Below are 11,997 nucleotides of genomic sequence, written 5' to 3'. Positions count from 1 at the left end.
ACTAAATTTATTCTTTTTTTTTTAATCAATTTTTAAAAACCATCTTTAGAATGGTTTTCAAAAAGGGAATCTCACCCTTTTGCGGAGTTTTCTGAAAAGGGGTCTGAGATAGGACTCAGTCTGCTTCTGGGTAGCACTGTTGAGTTTACCCTGAACACTGCGCTTCACATAATCTTCTCTGGCATTCAATTCTTTTGCCCAAACACCAAGAAGAAACTGTTGAAAGAAATGGGTCATTTTAGACTGTATCGCCACCCAGTGGTTCAATGTGTCTAAGGGCTCTCTAGCACACAAAACAATTTTAATTTTTTCAACTTATTAAAATATCAAGAATATTTCATTAATGGGCTAGTTCTGCTTATTTTGTCATATCTTTTGAAATATTGTCACTCGCTTTGCTTTTTGCAAGCCTTTAATTTTCTGTTCTGTAAATACTTGCACAAGATAATCTATTTAAAAAAAAAATCTATCAAACTCCATAGGTAACTATTATTTGATAGAAATAACTTGTTTGCAGGGGTCAGTGGTGTACCAGGTTAAGCGCACATAATACGAAGCACAAGGACCTACACAAGGATCCCAGTATAAGCCTCTGGCTCCCCACCTGCAGGGGGGGTTGCTGCACAAACAGTGAAGCGGGTCTGCAGGTGTCTATCTTTCTGTCTACCTCTCTATCTTCCCTTCTCTTCTCAAGTTCTCTCTGTCCTATCCAATAAACGAAAAAATGAAATGTCCTCCAGGAGCAATGGATTTATAGTGCCAGCATGGAGCCCCAGTGATAACCCTGGAGAGGCAATAGAGAAGAACTTGTTCGATTGTGTTTCTTTGGTTATACTTCTATTATGTATTCAACTCCCAACAGTATCAGTCACAGAACCACATGTGCTCCAACATCTTATCAATTTTCTAAACATGTGGTAGTACACAGACTGTGTGCTGATGCAATAGTGACCACAATTCCATTAAAAACTTCCACGAAAGCACCTGTCTAAAGGAGGGGGTGGGGAAAGAATTGGCACATAAACAATTATGTTTCTTCCCCTCTCTCCCTATCCAGGAATATAGCCCTGGTGCCCCTTGGGTTGAAGTGCACAAACTGCAGCCTTTCTAGAGGCAGCTTAGCAGCGGAGGCTGAAGGCACACTTCTCCTGGCATTACCCACACAGGATCTTGTTAGGAGTGGCACCACTCAAAGTTCCCAGGTCTGATCAAGCTGCACATGTTAACTTCAATGTCTTTGAAATACAGGTGACTAGCATATTGCATTTAAACTGTGAATACAAGGGAGAGCATGTGCTGCCTATGAATCTTTTAGTCTGAATTAAAAGTCTGTAAATATACTAAAATGAATCTTAGATTTATTAAATTGAGTACATCAATCTGCCTTACCACTAAAGAGCAATGCTTGGAAGAGAGAATCATAACAGGAAACTCATAACAGAACTCATAACAGGAAAAGACAGCAACTGGTACCACTGAGAAAATGAATTTCAGTAACCAGTCTCTGAAAAATTACTAATGTGTTTGCTTTCCCCCCAATAATGTCTTTCTATGGTCTTCCTTTCCACCATCAACCTCTCATAAAATCTTCTGAAACATTCCCCATTGCACTTCTAAGGGTGTTTGAAATTTTATACTTCTCAAATGTGTTTATGGTACAGTTGTGTTTTCTCTTCACTGTGTTTACATTAATGTCAACCTTCCCAACTGCCACATGGAAAGAAATAAGCATCTTCTTTGATTAATTTCTATACCCAAGCATGTAACATGCAGTGCAAGAAATGTTTGACAATTTTATTTTCCATTGTTTAACTTCTGACAGTTCAAAACTACAACAGTTCTTAACCAACCCAAATGCTCCCCTTTTGCAGTCAAAGCTTACCTACCTTAAGAAACTTGGTGATGATGTCCATGTCTTTATGATCGTCACCTCTTCCTAAAGACTCTCCCAGCATCTAAAGAAAAACCATGCTCTGTTCAAGAATAAAGAGCAGTACCTGAACGTATGTTCTATCTACACCAGTCTCCTCATAGTCTGATTTTTATTTAAGAACCTAACGAGAAGTCCAGGAGGTAACGCAATAGATAAAGCTTTAAATTCTCAAGTGTGAGGTCTCTAATTTAACCCCCAACATCCAATGTGACAGAGTGATGCTCTGGTTCTCTCTGACCATCTTTCTCACTGTTGAATAAATCCTGAAATAAAATAAAGACTTGGAGGAATCTCTAGACAATTAATAAAAAAAAGAAAGAAAATTTGCCATTTAAGAGAGATTTGCCATTTAAGAGAGCATGTTATCTTTCATGAGTCAAAAGAAAACAGAAGATAAGCGACTCCTATTCAGGGGAACAAAAATGTTCTAAACCTAGATATGATGATGATGGCTGCACCGTCACTAGCTGACCACATTAAAAACTACTGAATTGAACACTTCAAATGAACTAGTTGTACAGGATGTATCTCTCTCTCTTATTTATTTATTTATGAGGAAGATAGGAGGAGAGAGAGAACCAAACATCATTCTGTTACATGTGCTGCCAGGGATTGGACTCAGAGCCTCATGTTTGAGTATCCAATGCTTTATCCACTGCACCACCTCTTGGGAGTGTATCTAAATAAGGTTGTATCTAAATAAGGTTGTATCTTATTTAGATGTATCTAAATAAGGTTGTTTCCAAAAATAAAAGCCCAGAACTTACTGCTCACACTATTTCAATAATTCTATTCTCTTCCCCCCTCACCCCCCCATAGGTGCTGTGGAAAAGGCAATTAAAGCAAGTCCTTCCTCAGTTCTAATCTCAGAAAGCACACAGCATAAGTAAGAGCAAGAAAAAAAGGGAAACCAGAAAATAGTTTGTTTTGTTAAGCAATAAGGGACTTAAACTAAGTCAGACATTTTTTTCATGCTAGATATTTAAATGGTACAACAATGTTCTTTAAGATTCTAGGTATCCCTCCACATTCAACACACTGGCAAAATTTTGAAAGCAAGATATTGCCAAATGTTGGCAGGGATGCAGGAAGACAAGACACACAGTGCCGTGAGGATGCAGATGGCCATCTATTGGCAGTAGACTATATCCAGCCATCTCACTTTTGAGTCCATAAAGGAATGGTCTTAATTGCATGCCACAAACCTGTTTGTAGTAACAGGGAGGCATATGCAACCTAGCTGTCTATCATTGCTGGGGCACAAAAAGAAAATGAATGCTGCAGTGTGTGAAAAGAACACAGAGTTATAATATAAGCAAAGGCTAAAGTGTACATAAGGCACCAAGGATGAATCTTAAAAGAAAAAAAAAAAGAAGTGAAAAACAGAATGAAGAATTCCACAGCACAATAATCATACAAAACACTGCAGGTCTTATGAGACCAAAATTAAACAAAAGATGCACATCAGACATATTAGCATGATTACTTCTGAAGGCAGAAGGGAATGAATGTGGACAATGAGGAAAAGGGAGCAAATCAAAGCACGAAAGAAGGCTCTGGAATGACTAGAAACTGCTGCAAGGATTGAAGGGTACCGTGGGAAGTTACCTCTAATTCTTCGATTGTGGTGTTTTCTTCATGAACTTTCAAATCATTCTGTGTGTCTTCCTCACCTGGCTCCTGGCCACCCACAAGCTCATTCAAGTACTGCTGATCAATCTTATCCAAAGCTGCTTTCAGATCATTCCTCAATCCCTACAGAAGGTGAAAACATGTATCTGGTATAAAATACATAATTCACACTAACAATAAGTACAATTCATTTTCTTTTCTCTTTTTTTTTGGGGGGGGGCACTCTATAAGAAGCTAAGAATTGAGTGAAAACAGAGACTCAAAATTCCAACTTACTATGTATCACCATCACTACCAATTCAGAGTTGCTTTAAAAAAAAAAACTGTTGGTTTAAAGTACTGTATTCATTTCTGGTGTATAATATTAAAAATCAATAGGTTTATTTCCATCATTACCACGCAATTTATCCCTATGACCCACTTTACTTGTTTTCTTCCCCTCCCCTTGCCACATTACTCTTTTAATTGAAGTTTCTGTCATGTTTTATTCCTAACAAATGAGTCAAATCATACAGTATTTGTCTTCCCGATTTCTCAGGAACACATGTAAATGTAAAAGAATGCATGAACAATCGTTTGTCTGATAAAACCTATGAGAGATAAATAGATAAAAGACATGCATGGACTCGGGTCAGGAGATAGCTCACCCTGAAGAGGGCATGCCTTATCAAGCACAAGGGCCTGGGGTCATGCCCTGTTAGAACAGAAGAGCATCATGGGTGGCACTAGGGGAGTTCCACAGATGGTAAAGGGATGTTGGAGATTCTCTGTATCTTCCCCCCGCCCCCTTTTCCTCTCTATCCTCTCTAAAATAATGAAAAACTGGCAGGATGGGAGCATCACACAAATGGCAAGATCCCAGTACTGACTGAAAAAAAAAATTCATGTAAGGACCCAGGTTCAAGCTCCCACTCCCAACCTGGTGGCGGGTACATTTCACAATCAGGAAAGACATTTGGGTTGTGATTAGATTAGATTAGTTTTCTGAACCATTCGCTCATAAATAAAGAAATACTGCTTCTCCGCTCAGCCATGTGTCACTGGTCATCTGTCTCCTGCTGCGAAGCTAGCCCGGCATACTGGCGCCCTGAACTTTGACATCTATCCAATAAATAAAGATAATAAAAATTTTTTTTTTAATGTATTAACAATAAACCAACCAACCTGACTGAAGAATGTCCAGTGGGACTGAACAGACAGACGTTTCTCCATAGACATGCAGATGGCCAACAGGCACATGAAAAGATGGCTCAGCTCTTCTTATCATGGAATCACAAATCAAAACCCAGTGAGAATGGCTGCACAGTGGTGCATCCAGTTGAGCACACATGTTAACCAGGCACAAGGACTGGGGTTGGAGCCTCTGGTTCCCACCAGCAAGGGGGATAGTTTTGCAAACAGTGAATTAGTGCTACAGGGGTCTTTCTCTCTCCTACTCTAGTTCCTCCTGTCTCAATCTCTCTCTGTGTCTATCCAAAAAAAATAAAAATAAATAAGACAAAATAATACAACTTAAGGTAATACAACTTAAAAAATCAGACACACCTGAGAGAATGGTCATTAACCAAAAGACCAAAAAAAGGTGTTGGAGAGTAGGGAACCTTTACATTGTTTAGGGGCATTGTAAATTGAACAGTGATTATGGAAGACAGCATAAAAATTCAAGAAATTAAAATCATAAATACTTTATGCTCTAATTATGTGATTGATAAGTAGTTACATGATGAATAAAAAACCCAATTTGAAGACATACGCCCCCATGTTCACTGCAGCACTATTTACAACAGCCAGATAGAATAACTTTTGAAATTCATTAGCAGAGAACCAAATACAGATGTGATAATGTGCACCATGGAATACTACTACTTAGCTATTTTTATAAAAGTCCTGCCATCTGAAAAATGATGGATTTAAAGGGCTTTATGCTTGTGGAACAATAATGTATGATTTAAGTCTCGTCTATAGAAGCCAGAACTCCCACTTTCTACAACCCAAAAAGAACTCTGATCCATACTTCAAGAGGACTAAATTATAGGGGAAGTAAACCAGAGGGCTCTGTATTCCCATTCCACCAGGACCTGAAGTGTTTATCACCAAGAATCTTGTTTTTATACCATCAGTGAAAAGGCAGTGAATCTGGAAAACACCAGAGGAACCCAGGAACAGTTTCACTTATCAGAGATAAAAGGAAAAAAAGGAAAGACACTTGGAGATACTAATAGGCGTAGGAATAAACTAGAAATGAAGTAAAGGCAGGACAACTAAAAAAAAACGGAGAAATACACACACGCACACGCACACACACACAACCAACCTGTATCAGTGCCAGAGAACTACTGCAATTTACAATGAAAGGAATGGGACACAGAACTCTGTGGTGGTGGGAACTGTATGCAATTATGATCTTACTATTATCTTATAATTTTGTAAATCAGTATTAAATCACTAAAAAAAAATAATAATAAAGCTCTTAGCAAAAAAAAAAAGTAACTGTCTAAAAAGTGACTGAAATGGGGGCCAGTTAGTGGCACACCAAGTAGAGTGCATGTTACCATGCACAAGGACCCAGGTTCAAGTCGCCAATCCCTACCTACAGGGGGGAAGATTCATCAGCCGTGAAGCACTGCTGCAGATGTCTCTCTTTCTCTCTCCCTCTCTATTCTCCACTTCCCTTAAAATTTCTCACTGTCTCTTTCAGAGGAGGAGCACAAGGAGCAGCAGCAGCAGCAGAGAAGGTAGGGAGGTTGGAAGGAAGGAAGGAGGGATGAAAAAAATGGCCTCCAGGAGGGGTGAATTCATTGTGCAAGCACGAAGCCCCAGTGGCAGTTTAAAAAAAAGAAAAACTGAAACAAGATTGACAAACCTCTAGCCAGACTCACTAAACAAAAAAGGGAGAAGACTCAAATTAATAGAATTGTAAACAATAGAGGAGATATCACAACTGACACCACAGAAATCCAGAAAATCATGCGAAACTTCTATGAAGAACTATACGCCACCCAGCTAGAAAATCTGGAAGAAATGGAAGAATTCCAAGAAACATATGCCCTTCCAAAACTGAACCAAGAAGAACTACAAAACCTAAATACACCAATCACAGACAAAGAAATTGAAACCATTATTAAGAATTTCCCCAACAGCAAAAGTCCTGGACCAGATGGCTTCACAAACGAATTCTACAAAACCTTCAGGAAACAGGTAATACCCATACTTCTAAAGCTTTTCCATAAGATCGAAGAAACAGGAATACTCCCACCTTCTATGAAGCCAACATCACCCTAATACCAAAAGCAGATAGGGACACAACAAAAAAAGGAAAACTACAGACCAATATCTCTGATGAACATAGATACTAAAATATTAAACAAGATTTTGGCCAACCGGATACAGCAGCAGATCAAAAAGATTGTCCATCATGACCAAGTGGAATTTATCCCAGGAATGCAAGGCTGGTTCAACATATGTAAGTCAATGTCATTCACCACATCAATAAAAGCAAACCCCCAAACCACATGATTATCTCAATAGATGCAGAGAAAGCCTTTGACAAAATCCAACACCCACTCATGCTCAAAACTCTATAAAAAATAGGAATAGATGGGAAATTCCTCAAGATAGTAGAATCCATATACCAAACCTACAGCCAACATCATACTCAATGGACAGAAGCTGAAAGCATTCCCCCTCAGATCGGGGACTAGGCAGGGTTGTCCACTTTAACATTATTCTTCAACATAGTGTTGGAAGTTCTTGCCATAGCAATCAGGCAAGAGAAAGAAATCAAAGGAATACAGATTGGAAGGGAAGAAGTCAAACTCTCACTATTTGCAGATGATATGATAGTATACATAGAAAAACCTAAAGAATCCAGCAGAAAACTACTGGAAGTTATTAGGCAATATAGCCAGGTGTCAGGCTACAAAAATCAATGTACAAAAATCAGTGGCATTTCTTTATGCAAACATTAATCTGAAGAAGAAGACATCCAGAAATCACTCTGATTCACTGTTGCAGCAAAATCAATCAAATACCTAGGAATAAAGCTGACCAAAGAAGTGAAAGACTTGTATACTGAAAACTCTGAGTCACTATTCAAGGACTAGAGACTGATACCAAGAAATGGAAAGACATCCCATGCTCATAGACTGGAAGAATAAATATCATCAAAATGAATATTCTCTCCAGAGCCATATACAAATTTAATGCGATACCCATCAAAGTTCCACCAAGCTCCTTTAAGATAATAGAACAAAAACTACGATCATTTATCTGGAACCAGAAAACACCTAGAACTGCCAAAACCATCTTGAGGAAAAGAAACAGAAATGGAGGCATCACACTCCCAGATCATAAGCCCATCATCAAAACAGCCTGGTACTGAAACAAAGATATGCACACAGACCAGTGGAACATAATTGAAAGCACAGAACTAAACCCCCACACCTATGGACATCTAATCTTTCATAAGGGGGCCCAAAGTATTAAATGGAAGAAGGAGGCTCTCTTCAATAAATGGTGCTGGGAAAACTGGGTTGAAACATGCAGAAGAATGAAATTGAACCACCTTATCTCACCAGAAACAAAAAACAACTCCAAATGGGTCAAGGACCTGGATGTTAGACCAGAAACTATCAAATACTTAGAGGAAAACATTGGTGGAACACTTTCCCACCTAAACCTCAAGGACATCTTTGATGAAACAAACCCAATTGCAAGTAAGATTAAAGCAGAAACAAACCAATGGGACAACATCAAATTGAAAAGCTTCTGCACAGCCAAAGAAACTGTCACACAAAAAGACCCCTCACAGAATGGGAGAAGATCTTCACATGCCATACATCAGACAAGAAACTAATCACCAAACATACAAAGAGCTCAGCAAACTTAGCACCAAAAAAGCAAATGACCCCATCCAAAAATGGGCAGAGGATATGAACAAAACATTCACTTCAGAGGAGATCCCAAAGGCTAACAAACATATGAAAAACTGCTCCAGGTCGCTGATTGTCAGAAAAATGCAAATAAAGACAACATTGAGATACCACTTCACTCCTGTGAGAATGGCATACATCAAAAAGGACAGCAGCAACAAATGCTGGAGAGGCTGTGGGGACAGAGGAACCCTTTTGCACTGTTGGTGGGAATGTAAATTGGTCCAGCCTCTCTGGAGAGCAGTCTGGAGAACTCTCACAAGGCTAGACATGGACCTTCCATATGACCCAGTAATTCCTCTCCTGGGGATATACCCCAAGGACTCCATAATACCCAAGCAAAAAGATATGTGTACCCCTATGTTCATAGCAGCACAATTCATAATAGCTAAAACCTGGAAGCAACCCAGGTGTCCAACAACAGATAAATGGCTGAGAAAGCTGTGATATATATACTCAATGGAATACTTACTATGCAGCTATTATGAACAATGAACCCACCTTCTCTGACCCATCTTGGAAAAGCTAGAAGAAATTATGTTAAGTGAGCTAAGTCAGAAAGATAAAGATGAGTATGGGATGATCCCACTCATCAACAGAAGTTGAGAAAGAAGAACAGAAAGGGAAACTAAAAGCAGGATTTGACTAAATGAAGAGTAGGGCACCAAAGTAAAAACCCTGTGGTGAGTGGGAGGGTGGACATTCGGCTTCCGGGGGGGGGGGGGGGACGGGATGGAGGTCGGTGGGTGGAAAGGGACACAGTGTTTTGGTGGTGGAAATAGTGTTTATGTACACTCCTATTAAAGTGTAGTCATATAAATCACTATTTAATTAATATGAGGGGGAGAAATTGAATGTATGTCTGAACTTTTTAAAACACAGACTGAGTCTTTTTAATACATAGGCTGAGTCTTTGATATGTGGACTCTTTCAAAAGCCTAGAACAGGTAGAACAGAAGCAACTTGTGGCACAGCTATATACAAGATACTGGGTATTATACAGCAAAACCTAACAAAGGTACCTTTCAAAGTTAACCCAATTACCAAATAATGTGATGATAATAGCTATCCATTGTCTTCTTGAACCCTAAGACAGCGGGAACCTCACATTTCCACTATAGATCCTCTATTTCCCCCAGTCCTGGAACCATAGGGTGGGGCGCACTTTCCTGCATGCTTCTCTCAATTCATATCAAATAATATTGCATCCGCTGATCGCAACCTAATCAACGCAACGAGTGCCACCTCAACATGCTTCACCTCAAGACTGTCCAGAGACTTCAGGTGTGGAATGACAACCCTTCAGCTTCATTACTCGGGTGAGACCTTTCCTTTCATAGTATTCTCTAATTCCATCCCAGGTGGTTCACTTCCTAACAAAGTCCCAAAACCTAGATATAGACCAGATTCCATGAGATAGAGCATATGCTCACAGGTATCCATAAACTAGGGCAAAATATATGCCTGAAAGCAGAAGTACACGAGAATCTGCAGTGAGTACCCCCCAACACTTCATCTGCACTATTCCAGCCTTTAGGTCCATAATTGTTCAACAATTTGTTTGGCTTTGTATGTTAACTCCCTTTTCAGCCACAGGTTCCAGATGCCAGCATGATGCCGACCAGGCTTCCCTGGACTGAAGACCCCACCAATGTGTCCTGGAGATCCGCTTCCCCAGAGTCCCACCCTACTAGGGAAAGAGATAGGCAGACTGGGAGTATGGACCTACCTGTCAACGCCCATGTTCAGCGGGGAAGCAATTACAGAAGCCAGACCTTCCACGTTCTGCAACCCACCAACGACCCTGGTTCCATACTACCAGAGGGATAGAGAATGGGAAAGCTATCAGGGAAGGGGATGGCATATGGAGATCGGGTGGTGGGAACTGTGTGGAGTTGTGCCCCTCCTATCCTACGGTTTTGTCAATGTCTCCTTTCTTTAATTAAAAAAAAAAAAAAAAAAAGATAAGAAAAGAAAAACTGACTAAAAATGACCTAGTGTCCCCAAGTAATGTTCCTCTATGTCTTGTACTCACCCTTATTAGATGACCTCTTGGGAGTCGGGCGGTACAGCAGTGGGTTAAGCACACGTGGTGCAGATGCACAAGGATCAGCTAAGGATCCCAGTTCCAGCCCCCGGCTCTCCACCTGCAGGGAAGTTACTTCACAGGCAGTGAAGCTGGTCTGCAGGTATCTTTCTCTCCCCCTCTGTCTACCCCTCCTCTCTCCATTTCTCTCTGTCCTATCCAATAACTACCACATCAATAACTACAACAACAATAAAAAACAAGGGCAACAAAAGGAAAAATAAATAAATTAATAAACACAAATATTAGATGACCTCTTGAGGAAGAGAAGAACGAAAAGGTTTCAACTACCTTTCTGAACTATAAGAGGACATAGATGGAGAGAACAAGAGGGAGAGGTATTGGCCAGACAGTGACAACATATTCAGGACCCAAAGCCAGGCTGCAGCCCTGGCTCAAGCACCAAGTGGTTGTGACACTCTCCTCCATCACTTCATTGCACTATGTGCTCATGCCCATCACCAAGTATGAGAATGACATTAAGCTAGATTTAAAATAAAGCTCCATGGAGCTTGGAAATTCTGCATTTTCCCCAGTACAGCAATTATTTTCTTTTCAGTGTTATGATGAACTAAGACCAGCCAGGGGAAAACTCACTAAAAAAGCCATTACACAGTCAAGTATGACAGGTGTGTATAGAGACTTGAGCGTCTCCTTTTCTAATTTTATTATGGTAAAGTTCTGTGCTATGAAACATCTTACATTTGCCCAATTGTCAATTTTCTTAAAAAAATAAACCTATGAAAAAATAAACCATGAAGCTTTACAAATAAAAGCAGAAGAGTATCTCTTCAACAATTACAGCAGTGCATAAAAATACTAAGCATTAAGAATGATAAACTAGACTTCACCAAAATGTAAAGCTTCTGCTCATCCAACTATACCATTAAGAGGCAAGACAGTCTGCAAAGGGAGGTTAGGGTATCCTGCCTTGCCACTCGAGGAAAACTGGTCCTGAAATAAGTGCAGCTTGCAATGTTCCCAGCTGTGACCATGAGCTCAGAGCTCAGACCAATGGGGACTCAGGCTACACAGGCTCTGGTGCTAAATATATAAATGCATGCGCTGGGTCAGGTGGATGGAGGTAAAAGTTAATTTTTTAAAAAATATATTTATTTATTCCATTTTTGTTGCCTTTGTTTTATTGTTGTAGTTATTATTGTTCTTGATATTGTTGTTGCTGGGACAGGACAGAAAGAAATGGAGAGGCGGGGAAGACATAGAGGGGAAGAGAAAGATAGACACCTGCAGATCTGCTTCACCGCCTATGAAGCGACACCCGCCCCCCCCCCCCCCACACACACACACAGGTGGGGAGCCGGGGGCTCGAACTGGGATCCTTATGCCGGTCCTTAAGCTTTGTGCCATGCCCGGTCCCCAAAAAGTTAATTTATCCACAGAAAGTTTTTCAAGAA

At 40.1% G+C, this 11,997-nt stretch overlaps 1 protein-coding gene across 2 annotated transcripts in view; it reads right to left on the bottom strand.

Moving 5' to 3' along the window:
- PRPF18 (pre-mRNA processing factor 18) overlaps positions 1–11,997 on the bottom strand; it is a 50,615-nt gene that overhangs the window by 13,442 nt on the left and 25,176 nt on the right. For both annotated transcript variants that reach the window (XM_060192207.1, XM_007532067.3), the window contains 3 exons: positions 3,542–3,688; positions 1,887–1,955; positions 76–216 (listed from right to left, as the gene is read on the bottom strand). In XM_060192207.1, the coding sequence (XP_060048190.1) occupies positions 76–216; positions 1,887–1,955; positions 3,542–3,688 (357 nt within the window). The remainder of the gene's footprint in view (positions 1–75; positions 217–1,886; positions 1,956–3,541; positions 3,689–11,997) is intronic.

The sequence above is a fragment of the Erinaceus europaeus genome, chromosome 6 (genome assembly GCF_950295315.1).
Source record: "Erinaceus europaeus chromosome 6, mEriEur2.1, whole genome shotgun sequence".
In the NCBI taxonomy this organism is placed as follows: Eukaryota; Metazoa; Chordata; class Mammalia; order Eulipotyphla; family Erinaceidae; genus Erinaceus; species Erinaceus europaeus.
The sequence above is the reverse complement of the archived record's forward strand: the minus strand, read 5'-3'. Positions and strand labels throughout refer to the sequence as shown.